General features: G+C 36.2%; 1 protein-coding gene across 23 annotated transcripts in view; it reads right to left on the bottom strand.

The window, feature by feature from the left end:
- neb (nebulin) overlaps positions 1 to 14,578 on the bottom strand; it is a 54,742-nt gene extending 40,164 nt beyond the window's left edge. For 21 of the 23 annotated variants that reach the window (XM_060876469.1, XM_060876463.1, XM_060876479.1 and 18 more), the window contains exons 1-33: positions 14,501 to 14,578; positions 13,708 to 13,818; positions 13,345 to 13,416; positions 11,315 to 11,380; positions 10,236 to 10,352; positions 9,964 to 10,071; positions 9,687 to 9,791; positions 9,503 to 9,607; positions 9,283 to 9,387; positions 8,641 to 8,745; positions 7,723 to 7,827; positions 7,487 to 7,594; positions 6,727 to 6,843; positions 6,175 to 6,276; positions 5,975 to 6,082; positions 5,778 to 5,882; positions 5,563 to 5,661; positions 4,438 to 4,542; positions 4,244 to 4,351; positions 4,017 to 4,130; positions 3,709 to 3,906; positions 3,400 to 3,507; positions 2,790 to 2,888; positions 2,582 to 2,686; positions 2,391 to 2,498; positions 1,983 to 2,294; positions 1,632 to 1,838; positions 1,435 to 1,539; positions 1,207 to 1,314; positions 806 to 1,117; positions 503 to 709; positions 309 to 413; positions 45 to 152 (exon numbers count right to left, since the gene is read on the bottom strand). In XM_060876469.1, the coding sequence (XP_060732452.1) occupies positions 45 to 152; positions 309 to 413; positions 503 to 709; positions 806 to 1,117; positions 1,207 to 1,314; positions 1,435 to 1,539; positions 1,632 to 1,838; positions 1,983 to 2,294; positions 2,391 to 2,498; positions 2,582 to 2,686; positions 2,790 to 2,888; positions 3,400 to 3,507; positions 3,709 to 3,906; positions 4,017 to 4,130; positions 4,244 to 4,351; positions 4,438 to 4,542; positions 5,563 to 5,661; positions 5,778 to 5,882; positions 5,975 to 6,082; positions 6,175 to 6,276; positions 6,727 to 6,843; positions 7,487 to 7,594; positions 7,723 to 7,827; positions 8,641 to 8,745; positions 9,283 to 9,387; positions 9,503 to 9,607; positions 9,687 to 9,791; positions 9,964 to 10,071; positions 10,236 to 10,352; positions 11,315 to 11,380; positions 13,345 to 13,398 (3,918 nt within the window). In that variant the 5' untranslated portion in view covers positions 13,399 to 13,416; positions 13,708 to 13,818; positions 14,501 to 14,578. The remainder of the gene's footprint in view (positions 1 to 44; positions 153 to 308; positions 414 to 502; positions 710 to 805; positions 1,118 to 1,206; positions 1,315 to 1,434; positions 1,540 to 1,631; positions 1,839 to 1,982; positions 2,295 to 2,390; positions 2,499 to 2,581; positions 2,687 to 2,789; positions 2,889 to 3,399; positions 3,508 to 3,708; positions 3,907 to 4,016; positions 4,131 to 4,243; positions 4,352 to 4,437; positions 4,543 to 5,562; positions 5,662 to 5,777; positions 5,883 to 5,974; positions 6,083 to 6,174; positions 6,277 to 6,726; positions 6,844 to 7,486; positions 7,595 to 7,722; positions 7,828 to 8,640; positions 8,746 to 9,282; positions 9,388 to 9,502; positions 9,608 to 9,686; positions 9,792 to 9,963; positions 10,072 to 10,235; positions 10,353 to 11,314; positions 11,381 to 13,344; positions 13,417 to 13,707; positions 13,819 to 14,500) is intronic. The other 2 variants (XM_060876484.1, XM_060876462.1) reach the window with 1 other exon arrangement.
- Positions 14,579 to 14,824: the final 246 nt, after the last annotated feature.

The raw sequence follows: 14,824 nt of genomic DNA on the forward strand, positions 1-14,824 counted from the left end.
CTCTTTAATCTAATCTTAATAAAAAGACATTTGTATTTACTCACGTTGCTAGCAATATGCCTTCCTTTTTTAGCAGCAACTATAGGAATAGCGTCAGACTTCATGTCATAACCTTTGGCGATGTCTATGAGCCACTGAGATTTGTATTGTGACTGTGAAAAGGAAGAATTATTTCAATGTGCACAAGTAGTATCACATACAACATTTTATTTTCCAAATTTAGTCTTGCTTTAAATAACTAGGTTTCTACAGGAAGTATATTATACATCCACAGTGCAAATAAAATGTCAGTTAAACACAAGTTTTACCTCGCTAACAGTCTGGGCATTAAACTTGGCCTGAATGAACTGTGGGCTGTCTGCTGGAAGGTGGTAGGTGTGCATGTACTGCTCTCCTGAAGCCTTATAAGCCAACTAGAAGATCAGAACACATAAAGTGATGAGGAAACTGTCTTTTATGTCATAATTATTTTATAGTAATGCATAAGTAGAGCAATACATACAGGATGCATCTGCTTGGTGTTATTCATGGCTAAAACAAGGTTCATTTGGTCTGTCAGGCTGGTGAACTTCAGAGTGCTTGGGTGAACTCTGTATTTCTTTTCATCCAGAGCAGCTTTGGCTGTTTTAGCTTTCTCCACGTCAATAGAACCGATCGGAACCCATCCTGCTCCCTTGTAGACATTGTTGTACTCTGACTTGTAGATATTCTTTCAAGATTAGATAAAGACAAAATTAACAACCTGTTAGATTTTATTTGTGTTAGCCAATTAGGAGCAATGATGCTGAGCAATGATGTGACTTACATCACTCTGAATTTCCATCATGTTGCGAGCAAGGCCAAGATGCATGGCATCAGGCAGAAGTGTGTAGTGATGAATGGGCTGTTTGTAGCCTGCGTATGTCTGAGCTTTAGATGCAATTTTAGCCTGGGCAACACTCCACATATCCACAGGAGTGTGGTACTTCAGTTTAGCCTTGTGATAGTCCTTTTTGTAGTTTCTCTCACTCTGCATTTTAGCCACTTGCATGTAGTGCACCAGTAGTGGGTCATCCTGAAGATTACGGATGCCGACGTGGTGACCTCTGGCCTTCTGGTATGCAAGCTTGTACTTGTACTGTAAAAAGAACAACATATAAATGTTAAAGTTACAATTCTATATCATATATGAAGCATACTTATTAAATAAAAAGTGCAGTTACTAACATCACTGGCGATATCTCTAGAGGACTTGGCAGCAACAATTGGAATAGCATCTTGCTTTATCTGGTGTCCTTTTAGAATATCTTGCTTGTGTGCATATGTGTAGTATGTCTGCAAAAAGAAAAACAGTTAATTACTGTATCTATATAATATTTAACATATTTTATTATTTATTTATTTATTTATTTATTTATTTATTTATTTTTTGCACAGATTGGTTTGTCTTCTTACATTGCTGATATTGATAGCATTGTATTTCGCTTGCAGGAACTCAGGTGAGTCAGAAGGGAGATGGTATGTGTGCACGAACTTCTCACCACTGGCTTTGTACAGCTTCTGCAAAACAAAAAAACACACAATATAAATTCAAGTGTTTCAAATATACCTTAACAATGTATAGTTATAGTGGCATATTCATTGCTACACACATCACTTAGCTGCTGTGCATTGAGCTTCGCTTGCTCCATAACAGGACTGTCAGTGACACTGGTGAACTTGATGGTGTCTGGATGCTGCCTGTACTTCTTTTCATTGAGAGCTTTGCCCGCAGTTTTAGCTTTCTCTACGTCCAGTGAGCCAATTGGGATCCAGCCAATACCTTTTACAGAGGCTTCATAGTCTGCTTTATAGTTGTTCTAATAAAGAGTAATTGGACAGAAAATGTGAGGTACTGTAGGCATATATGCCCTGTAACCTTAATTACTTTTTGACACATTTGGCTTAATTTTATTCAACCATAAAATACTTTTATTCAGTTCATGTGAGGAGAATTGTCTTACATCACTGGAGAGGATGTTCCTGTTGCGAGCCAGCTCCAGATTCATGGCATCAGGCAGAAGTGTGTAGTGATGAATGGGCTGTTTGTAGCCTGCGTATGTCTGAACTTTAGATGAATGTTTAGCCTGGGCAACACTCCACATATCCACAGGAGTGTGGTACTTCAGTTTAGCCTTGTGATAGTCCTTTTTGTAGTTCCTTTCACTCTGCATTTTAGCCACATGCATGTAGTGAACCAGCAGTGGGTCATCCTGAAGATTACGGATGCCGACGTGGTGACCTCTGGCCTTGATGTAATCTTTTTTGTACTGGACCTAAAAGCATAACAAATCAGAATTTTACTAACTGCTTCCAGCTCCCATACTGTGCATGTTCAATGCTATGTGATAATGAGGAAGAAGAGTACATACATCACTGACTGCATGCCTTGCTGCTTTAGCCGCACGGACAGGGATAGCATCGGCCTTCAAGTCATAACCCTTTGAAATAAGATCCTCGTAGGCAAGCTTGTAGTTTTTCTGAAAATCAAGAAAAAAAATAAAAACATTATTAACAACAGTCATAACCCACTAAGGATACCTCATAAGAAATATTTACATACGTTGCTGATATTGTAGGCGTTACACTTGGCCTGGAGGAACTCTGGAACATCAGGTGGCAGTGAGTATTTTTGATGGATTTCCTGAAGACCTTTCTTGTAATGAAGCTACATAGTGGAATACAAGTCAGATGCAGTGCACATAGTAGTACTAGAAGATATTCAAGACATAATGAATGCTCTGAATCATATTCTAAGACCATGTACATACATCACTCCTGAGCTGCTGATTGAGCCTGGATTGCAGCATGATGGGGTGGTCATCAATCGCAGTGAAAGGCACAGTATCTGGGCGCTGCCTGTACTTTTTCTGGATTCAGGCAATAATAAAATAACAAGTGACTAATGCAGGCAGTGTGATAGATTAAGCAGTAACAGTAAACAATATTTTTTCAAGTTAAAAAGTCATGTCTTGTCCAGTATGTTGTAAACTACTTAATCTAACAATATTGTTTTTAAAGACGTATTGTCAAAACAACACAATGTACCTGTAGGGATTTGTATCTGTTCAGTCCTCTAAATATTCATACCTACATTTGGATTTTAATTAGAATTAAACTGAATTTTGAGAATGTATAAACCAGATTGCATTTTATTTTTAAATATGACCCCTACCCCGACTTCATTTTTGTCCCAAAACCTCCCACTTGTGTGTCTTTTTTCCTTTGAGATCCCAGCCCCAATACACACACTTCAGTCTGAAAACACCTTTCAAGTGCAGGTACTAATGAATATATCTTTCTGCAGGTGATTAAATCCTTTCCAGCTATTTTACATTTTGGGAAATTGCATCTTGACAGAATTGACAGTTTATCAAATACCTCACTCAGAATATCTCCTGCTTTCTTTGTCTTCTCGACATCCAGTGATCCATAAGGTATCCAAGGACTTCCTTTAGTGTAGTTGTTGTATTCTGACTTGTATTCATTCTGTAATGAGCGAGGAAATAAAAAAAAAAAAAAAAAAAAAAAAAAAAAAAAAAAAAATTAATAAATGGTTTGCTGAACACAAACTAAACACTAATGCAGGGTTAATTTTTCTGAAGCGTTGCATTTGGACACCATTAGACTTCAAATACGTGTATCTCTCATTGTAACTTTATTGTGTCAGTCTATAGTGTGAATGCTTACATCACTCTGGAGGAGATTGGATTTCTTTGCCAGGTCCAATGCTACGCTGTCATATGGCAGAAAGTAGCGATTGTTGATACTTCTGTAGCCAGTCATGCTGGCGATAGCCTGAGACTTCTTTGCTAGTGTAACAAGCATCATGTCCAGTGGTGTATGATACTTTGTCTTCAACTTCTCATAATCCTTTTTATATTCACGCTGTTAAAGAGACATTTTTATGTGTGAATAATCCGATCAAAATAAAAACTATAATAAAAACTATAATGATGAGTGCCCTTCTAGTTGTTATGTAAATCTGGAATAATTACCTCACTTTGGATCTTAGCAACATGAACCGAGTGCATGATCTTTGGATCGTCTTTAATGCTAAGGGCACCAACCATGTGTCCTTTGGTTTTTTCGTAATCCTTCTTGTATTTCGCCTGCAAAAAGAGGTAACATAGTGCAGTCAATAGCAATCAAAACACTACTGTATTTTAATGTTCAACTAAATGGGGAATTTGTGTCTATGAACAACACAGCTTTGTTTACTTACATCACTGATAATGTTGGTGTGGGCACGGGCTGCGAGGATGGGGATGGCATCACCCTTCACCTCAAATTTTTTTGCTTTTGCCTTTTCCCATTCAAACTTGTAGCAAGTCTAAAACCACATAAAGATCACTCATTAACTTTTTTATCCAATTGAAAGAATAATAATAATGTGGTGTTAAAATGGATAATACTTACATCACTGAGGTTATATGCATTCACTCTAGACTGAATGAAGAAGGGGTAATCAGGCGGTAGGTAGCACTTAAACTTCTCTTTTTCATACTGCGCCTTGTAGTTCAGCTGAAAAGCAAAATGAACTGCGGTCAAAATGAGCAAAATAGTCACAAGGTGTTGATTATTTTTCTTTAATAACAGCACAGCTCTCCCAACAGTTCTAGCTCTAAATCAAATAACAGATTTGTATTACTGTGTTCTTTCTAATATGATATTGTTTCTGTTATAACTTGGGACATGAATGGTGGATGTTCCAATAATTGGATAAAATTGTAATTTGATGTGGTGAAATTCAATGTGTAGAGATGTTTATTTGACATTTTAGATGAAATCAAATTATATTTCATCACTTTGCAAGAGTCAGAGGTAAAGCCAAGGGAAATCTATGATTTCTGGCACATATAACAATTCAAGACTGATGATGCTTTGTGGTTTCTCTGTAACATAAAAACTGCATTTTTTTTTTGTCTAATTATTAACAGAAACACAAGTGGCATTCTTAAATAAAAAGAGTGGATAAAGAAAAGCACACCACTTTAGGACATGCTGTTATTTGGAAATAATCAACCACAAGGCTCAATAAATTCATGTTCATTTGAATCGCATCCCCCCCATCACGGACCGTTTTCTATGAAAGCATGAAACGCTGTTTAATTTATTATTTGGAAAATGATCACAATCAGTGAAAAACAGAGAAATCATAGAAAGTTCAGTAGATGATTCATAAAAGGTCTAATAATGAAAGCCTCTTTTACTTGACCTCTGTGGTCAGGAAAGTTATTTTGAGATTTTGGTATGCAAAGTCTGAAAATATCCCAGGACCTGCACTTTATCTACAGAAGAGCAGCTGGGCTCTGAAGATAAATGAGTATTTGGATGGCATTTAGCTCACATGGAACACCACTGGTGCCACTTAGTTTGTGAGTTTTGTTGTACTGTTTTGTTTGCTGTAATGGACTCTTTTCTAATGAGAAATGATTGCTTGTACAATAAAATTGACATATTGAGAAACAAATGAAGGAGAGATCCTGAGTGAGGTATCTTGTTAAAACAAAGCTAAGAATTCCAAGAGATAGAGAGACGTACATCACTCAGTTGTTTGGCGTTGATGGTTGCTTGTACTTGGACAGGCGAATCTGTTACTTGTGTAAACTTTACTTTGTCTGGGTGTTGCCGATATACTTTCTATGAAAAAGAAATGAAAGACATAAATGTAATTATAGAATTATTATACAGTGTTATTATACAGTGGAAAATTTTCTTTTTAGCATGTTAACATGTCTCATAGCTGGAAAACTCACATCTTTGCACTGTCCCACTTTTTTGATAGCATCATATTCAGGTGTGATTGTTTGAGGAAAGTAGCATCTTGCCTTCATATCCTCATAATCAGACTTATACATTTTCTAGAAGCAAACAAAGGAACAACATTGAACACAAATGTAAGAAAGTCTTACATGTGAATTGTAGATCAGTAACACAAATACAAATTACTTACATCACTCTTTAACTCTTCCACCTTCTGGCAGCGAAGCGTATTTATATCTTCATAACTCCCGATATAGTGGCCCTTTATATCATTTTCATACTTCCCTTTATAGTGTATCTAAGCAGTGAAACAAAAACATGATTTTTCAAAGTCATGAATCATGATTTTTCTATCATTAAGCATTAATGAATAAAGTAAGAAAAACTCACATCATTAAATTTTTTGAGCACGTTGTCCATCTTGAACTTTGGGGTATCACAATAATTAATGCTGGATCCTCTTGTTTTTTCATAGTTTGCTTTGTACACTTTCTAAATAAGGGAGAAATGGGGAAATGCATACCATGGTAATGTCTGAGAAAAAACTTACTGTTTGATGGTTTACATCTGTGAATAAAATTTTATACATTACTAAAATCCAAGCAATGTTTTCTAGCCTTTGCACTCGCTACCTTTATGTATTTTTACATTGGATAAAACACAATCCAGCAATCCTTCCCAACATCTTCACTAGCATCTGACCTTGATATTTTATTAAAGATCAGCAACAAAAAGAGTGTCAATGCAACATTAGCTCCACCTGGTGGCAAAATTCTTCTGTGTAAATAAGCTAAGTCTGACAAAATGGGGTTAAACTTTAATAATAACAAAATGACAAAATAGATACACATTGAAAAAAAGAATATTCATTTTCTAATGTGATAGCATCATTTAAAAAAAAAAAAAAAAAAAAAGTAAACAAATCCAACACATAATCCATACATCACTCAAGATGGTGCCAGCATATCTCAGTTGTCTGAGGAGGGGGTTTTCTGTAGCTGGGAGAACGTTGTAATCAGATTCTGATTTCGTCTTTTCATAGGCTTTCTTGTATTTGACCTAAGAAGGAAAATGTTCATAAATCAGTACAATCCGTTGTGAAATTTTGAGGTAGTTTATATGGCTGCATTTCTATTTTCACCTTCATTATCTGTATCTGCATTATGTCTCAGTCAATATCACAACTACAGTGTGCCAACTTATGAATAGCTTTTGTGTCACTGGTTAAATTCAGACCCAGAATAAATAGCATTTGCACTGACACATATCCACTGACAGTAGCATTTAAACATGTGCATGTAATCCAGCCTGGTCTGTATTACTGTCATGGTTTCCATGACAGGTCATTGAGAATTTAATTGATAGGAACTGGTGGCCTAAGTGTAAAACACACTACCTAAATATCTGCATGACACATTCAGAGTCATTATATTCTCTTATTATTAAAAGATCAGTGACTCTGTGATCTGAAAATAGATCATTTTTCTGATAATACAACCAAATCAACGTCTAGTTTAAAAGTACTATTATCACTGACTAGCTCACTTTTACTTCACTGTGTTTATTAAAATATTAATCACCGACTATAACACATTTACTTTTCTGAGTTAAATTAAAACCATCGTACGACTGACTATCTCACTTTCATTTTTCTGAGTTTATTTCCATATGTGCACAAGAGAAAGAATACATTTAAGCTCACCTCGCTTGCAAAGTCACCAGCCTTTTTGTTTGAATTGTATGTTGGTGTTTCGGTTTGCATGAAATAAATTTGGTCTTTCATGTCTTCATAAGCAGCAGTATATTTTTTCTGAGCAGGAAAAAAGGTATGACAGACATTATTTTTCAGTATAAGTAAACCTCATAACCACATCTTTGTATGGTTTTATTTTCCGAATGAAGATAACAATTGAGGTAGATTAATATACGATTACTTACGTCACTTAAGTTATCCATGACCATCTTGCCAACTGCTACGTCAAAGTAAGGGGTTTCACACCACTGACCTTTGACATTCTTATTGTAGTCCTTATGATATTCAAGCTGCAAATAATAAAAAGATTGTTGTGGCTAATTATCAACAAGAGTAACACATTCAACAAAGAGACTGCACAGAAGAAATAAGCCAATCTCTACATCCAGGGTTGTGATGCCAAAAGAAGACTTTATTTCAGAAAAACAAAGGCAGGTATTTCCATGGATGACTCAAATACACAGCCAATGCAAACTCTTTTTATATCTTTTCAACACATTACTTAAACCAGCCTTATTTATTATCTCCAAGCCAATTCCCACATACTTTCCCACCTTATAACACAATAGTGGAGCAGCTCCTCCTAACCTATTCTTTTTTTTAAAGATATAAATTTATACATAAACATTTTATTACCCTTTATTACTTCAAGTTAATTATTTTGTTTTGAATATGCTGATTTGATAGAATACAAAACAACACACAACACGATTAATATAAGAAACACCATATGATTTACAGTAATTTATTCGTCATATATTTTATTATTATACTTATACTTATTATTTACTTTGGAAAGTTTGAAAGATGAACACTTAGGATCTGATATAATACTCAATATAATATAATATCATGGTCATACAGTTATTCTTGTGTGTCTGAGGCACACTTTTATTCCTGTGTCACAGCTCTGCTTAGTCTCTCCCTCTCTGAAGCTTTGTGAAACAACTCAATACAGATATGATATGGCTAATAATAGACACTGATCGTTAAACACTCCCAGAAAAAAACACTATAAAAGTTGCTCCTAAATTCATTTTGCAGCGTTTAAAGGAACTGTATGTTTTTTAACATGACTGACCTTACTTGTGATTTCTACTTACATTACTTCGATTGGCAAAGTTTTTCTTGGCCATTTCCACTTCTGGGGGATCAGCCAAGGATGTATACTTTGCTTTGCGTTGATCATGACCTTTCTTATATTTAACCTATGACAAAGGAAAGTGAAAGTTGTTAACATTTAGAAAGGGAATATTTGGCCAATCACAGTTTTGTTCTCGTGTGCCAAAAAAAAAGGGAGCGTAATAATGTATGTCTTTATTTCTGAATGTGATGTAAGTATTCTCTAATATCACATAACTAAGACCAAAAGCAACAGACAATCACAGCTGTAGGATTGTGTGTGCAATATTACTTTTTATAGAACAGTTACATTAATCTTAATAAATTGACATTTTGGACACAATATGGCCAAATGTTTCCTTATTTTTGCTCCACCATGCATAAGTAGATTTGCCTACTGATAGCCTGTCAGCTATGCTAAATAGTAATATAGTATAACCAATCAGATTCATGAACCTGAACTAACTGTTGTATAATATACTCACTGGTCACTTTATTAGGAACATGCAGTTGTCTGATACAATGGTCATGAGATTCAAGAAGTTGTACATGTTGTTGTACAGTGACGAATGCAAACCTTCTTTATGACAATAATGTTCAGCATTGTGTGAAAGTAAACCTACATCACTGAGGGCTTCCTGGGCCTTGGCCACTCGGCGGAGCTCCGGACTGTCACTGTAAGGGTAGTACATAGTCTTCTCCACATCCCAATCTTCTGTGTAGAGTTTCTGATAAACATTTGATTAAAAAGCATAATCAGTCACAGAATGCAAGTCATAATAATTACATGACCAATTACATGGTATTTATGTACAAGACTTTCTAGGCTGGGCAAATTTCTACCTTGCTCATATTTGCAGCATTTTTCACTGCCAAAACAAACTCGGGTGCATCAGGAGGCAGTAAGTATCTGTCTTTGGTCTCATCCCACTTCTGTCTGTACAAGACCTGAGGAGCCACATAAAAATTAGGTAATCTGACAGAGGGTGTCCACTCTGTTTTGATGTATTGTGTTAGATATGCTTACTTTGCTAACAAGGTCAGAGACATTCTTCACATGTTGGACTTCACGAGCCTCACCATCGTACATGGTGCCAGTTTTAGACTTCAGACCTTCCATACGATATTTCACCTGGAATGAAAAGTTTTTAGAATAATAGTCATGTTGCATCATTTTCAACAATAGGACATGCTTCATATGCCACAGTGGTTCATATTTACAAAACTAAAGTTGGAAACCAAAAGAAGTAAACTGATGAGCGATGACCTAAAGGCTGAAAGTAATACTAAAGTCTACTCCTCACCTCACTGAGCTGCTCTTGAGCCTTCTTGATGCGAATCATCTCAGGTGTGTCAGCTGTAATGTTATAGGGCTGACCCTTGTTCTTCTCATATTCCTCTCTGTACTTGTTCTGCAAAGATCCATACACTTATGTATAACAGTAATAATATATATATATAAAATATATTACATATATACATTTTATACAGCACAATCAATGCCAATAATACATAAATAATTACAGTTTTATATGAATAAAATGCAGATCACTTTTTGTTGATTTTATTGTCTTACATGGCTGTACTGATCAAGCATCTTATGACTGTGTGCCAGGTATGGGGTCATGAATTTGGAAGTGTCCACCTTGACCCTCTTCCTGGCCCTACGTACAGGAAGCCCCCCAGGTCCAAGCTAGAGAAGCAAAAAGAGAGACAGTCAGAATATTGATTAATGCCCAGGTATGAGCATCCTCAGTGAATTAAAATATGTAAGACACCAGAGGCGTTAACATTAAGAAAATGTGCCTCTCGCTAATATGAGTACTAATGTTGTGTTTATGGATTTACCTGATTGTAATAATCTTTATGCTCCAAGACAACTTATACGCTTTAATTTAAGGCATCATCTAGGTTTACTTACCTGCTGTAGTACATTTCATTAATATCAGTACAGTGTACTAGTACTAAAATTTAGTCACCAAATTAGTCTAATCTAACGTATAAACATACACGTAATCTAACGTATAAACATACACACAACTAGATACATATGGCTTGTGTGTGTTAAATCTGGGCTGGATTACACACACACACACACTCACACACACACACACACACGGTTAAGAGGCTATTTGCTAAAATCATAAATGATAAAGGCTAGTAAATGTTATCCTATTCTGGCCAGCAGTCAAATAAAATGCATGGGACCAGTGTCTATTCAAGCTCACATGCATAAATACTTGAGAAATAAAGACATGCAGGATCAGAAATGGCATGCAAAGAAGTCTATAAAAGTCTATAAAAGTCATGTCATGTTCTTAAATACAACTAACTTTACTGTTTTTTCTAAAAGGCTAGCAGAACTGAATATGAGGGCTATTTCATCAGTGTTTCGACCACAGATCAACTAAAACTAGCACACTGAAAAATCACACATTCCTGGAATATGAGACCAACTCTTCTAACTATACTGTGAATTGTTAAACAAGGGTTTTTGTTTAATAATCCACTGCCTCTTCATGAGTTAAATTAATTATTGTGTTTTTGTATTTTTGAAGTGAACAGTGGAATAACCCTCATGACATGCGAGATCAGGCAGTACGACAAAATCCTTATATCTCTTTCAGCAGCGGACCCTGGTAGGAGGACATTTACCTCTCCAACCCGAGACTGATGTGAGCTGGTTGAGGAAGTGTAGCCAGTCGTAATCTCCTCATAATACTACAAATATAGGACAAACTCTGGGCTTAAAAATAGTGTTCACAGAAACCAGACACAAGCTAAAACATGTGTGACTGTAAATTTTAAAGTGAAATTGCTAATTATTTCTTTTAGCTTTTTATAAATAGGTTATAAATAGCCAACGCGGCTATATTTGTATGCCCGCTCATTTCTTGATAGATATGAACAATGCTAATCATTTGTGCCATTGTTGTTTCTGGAAGGAAAATTGGGTTATTTTGCCTGAAAGCAGTCTGTAATAGATTGGCTGATGTGACTGACTGAGCCTCCTGTGCTTTAACACTTAAGCGCTTAGATGAGCTCATATCTATAATTGTTTTCAGCAGAAGTTAATGTCATGGTAACAAAAAGAAACAGTGGCACGTTGAAACGAAAACAATGAATCATTGCTCATATCATTTTGGCATTACTTCCTGAAAAATGCTGTTCATCGTAATATAGTTTTTGCTATCCTGATCGTATATCATCCAAACTCTTGAGCCTTTTTAGTCTTGCTCATAAAACTCTCATTTGCTACCTCAAACACTTATATTTTATAGTCTAAATCACAAAATGTTACACATTCTCATGGCTACACTACTGTTTTCATATAATTAAGATTAAAAAACTACACATTTGCAGATTTAAATTAGTGTTGAAATAAGCATACAGGGTCTAGATTCTTCCCAGTTCATTCCTATGAGATTATATGGAAACATAAATATGATTTCATAAACCTATGTCCCTTTACTTCATCTTCCTGCCCTTCACTATATAGCAGAATTCTCTGTTTTCACCCCTTGTATGTGTCTTTCCCTCTTGAATCCCCCAGCAAAGCGTTCTTTCAGTGTGAATGGCTAGAGGTCTTGATGAGTATGATTTACAGTGCCTCTCTTCTCATTTGGCTTCCTGTGATCTGCAGATGTACACTTCTATATTTGTAACTACTGTAAGAATAACCCATGTCAAAGCTGAACACTAATTTTCCACTAATGGTGAAAAGGTATATGAGACATAAAGATGTATAGATAATCAGCTATTAATAAGATAATCAGCTATTAATAAGATAATCAGCTATTAACCTAAGAGTTTGCAGCTTTTTTAGTAACAATTACAGAAAATTCTACATAACTAACAGATATTAGACTATTAAAGATGATAAAAAGTTACTAAATTGGGAAATATGAATTGAAAAAATGAATGAAAAGAAAAGAGAGAGAAAAGTTAAATAGATTAGCACAAGAATGCATGTCATTGAACAGGAGCCCCTGGAAGCTTCAAGAAGTGATTTTGATCTAAGGGATTAAATTGAATTGTGAAATGCTTAATTGTGAGTTGAATAACAAAAATCACAGGTTGGTATCCTGTGACAGTTGAACAACGCTAAAATTTGCAAATGAACACATCTAGAGATCATTCTAAAAGCTTTAAAGTAGTTATTGTGTGTTTTTTCCATTTGCAGCATATTGCACATCTCTAATGAGGCTTGCAGGAGATCTTGTAACATTGAACAGAATGTAATCCCACTGTTAGTATAAAGGTTCCACAGCAAGTGTGAGAATATCATATCTAACAATGGTTACTTCCATTCAGCCATTTTTCATAAGATGCTTGTAACAGCAACAAAAACAATTCAAAACAGATACAGAATCATATATCATGTTGCTTATATATTGTGTTATACATAACCACCATTCTGATATTGCAGGTGGATCAGTAATCGGTGACTACTATAGCTGGGATTCATTTCGGGGGCTGAGGGGAATTGAAATGTAGGTCTGATACTGCAGTATGGGTGGTACTGGGAGGAGGTGATTTGAAATGAGAGCCAGCTCTAGTCATGAATATTGGGATATATGCACACTGAACTGCTGACTGTAGTGGTATCTCAGTTCTCTATTCATAGGACGTGCCAATAGACCTGCACTGTAGACATCATCAAAAGAGGTTCACTTTAATCTTACCTCTTCCACCACTTCTTCCTCATACTCTTCTTCATATTCTTCGGTGTCCATCATTAGACACTCTTAGTGGATCTGAATAAGCGAATAAACAACCGTTACTCTCCCTTTAATTTACTTTATCTGCAAAGAGGAACAAGAACTCCAGAAATAAACATTACCGAAGCTTAAACTAAAATCCCCACAAGAGAAGCATTCAAGCAGTGTTAAAATATCTGGACAAAATGTATAGTCTCTCCTTGCTATCAGCTGAAGGGCACACAATGAACCTATACTAAAAATAGGCCTCAGACCATCTATCAACCCCAAGAGCAAAGATAACGTTATAGGGACTAGAATATTTCTCTCATGCAGATTCATACATACCTGACCAAATACAATTCTGAGTTTATCCAGTGACAGTAGAAAGAGAAATGTGTTCACTTTCCATCTACTAGGGTCCCAAACTGATATTCCACGTAACGTATTCCTGCAAACCTAAACACAGACAGAGACTTAAATTCACTTTTCACTGAACTTCTCAAAACGTTGTTTGTTTAACAGGTTTTGAAGGCCTCAGCTGGTCAAACAGTTGGATACCCAAGACCCCCAAAAGAGCCAAAGTTCCTGAAGCTACACGACAGCTGCTCCTAGACGCTCCAGCTATGTGTCATGAAAGCTAATGCCAAGACCTGATTGGCTGGCTTTGTTTAGCTAGTTGAACTGCAATGCCTTCTGAGGCTGCAGGTTAAATATAGGACTGCATACTAACTAACCTTTTTTAGCACCAAAGTCACAGAATTTCACATTAAAAATCATCATTTGATTAAAGATAAGATAATGGAGAAGAGAAAATAAGGATTTAAGCAAATTCCTGTTCAAAGTTGTGAGGGGCCTCAGATAGTGATCCAAAGTGTAGATGCATAGATTCCAGAGAGAGTGAGAGAGAAAAAAGTTCCAGCATCACAATATTGGTAGGTTTAAGAGCTCTTGGAACGTTGCACGGTCAGAGGAGGATGAACAGTGCTTCATAAGAAACTGTGTCAAGAACCGGCCCTCAGCTTCACTTCCATCCAATGGCAAAAGAATAGAAAATCCTCAGGATTGAGCCGTGCAAAGCTATGTACGTGCTGACGAGGGAAATCTGAATTGTCTGTTCTTGTTGAATTTCTTTGCTTACCAGTAAATTTAAAGTTATAATGTTTCCCAAGCTGCCAGAGCCTCCCCAACTCTTCCCTCCTGAGAAACGCTGGGCGACAGCTCACAGTCACAGTCGCACTCCAGTTATCATGTGCTCCACCCAGCCAATCAGGAAGCAGCATTCTCAAGTTTCAGCAGCTAAATATATAGTAGTGATGCCTTTAGTAAAAGAGCACCTGTTCAGCAGATTCAGTAAGACATAGCTATGCAAAAGGAGCAATGGGATTAAGGAAAAATAGATGTTTAGTCTGTGATATTGCAGCTTTTGGCAGGTGTGTTGCAGGGTTCTGCTGCAAGTCACCGC

This window comes from Tachysurus vachellii, chromosome 8, assembly GCF_030014155.1.
Source record: "Tachysurus vachellii isolate PV-2020 chromosome 8, HZAU_Pvac_v1, whole genome shotgun sequence".
NCBI lineage: Eukaryota > Metazoa > Chordata > Actinopteri > Siluriformes > Bagridae > Tachysurus > Tachysurus vachellii.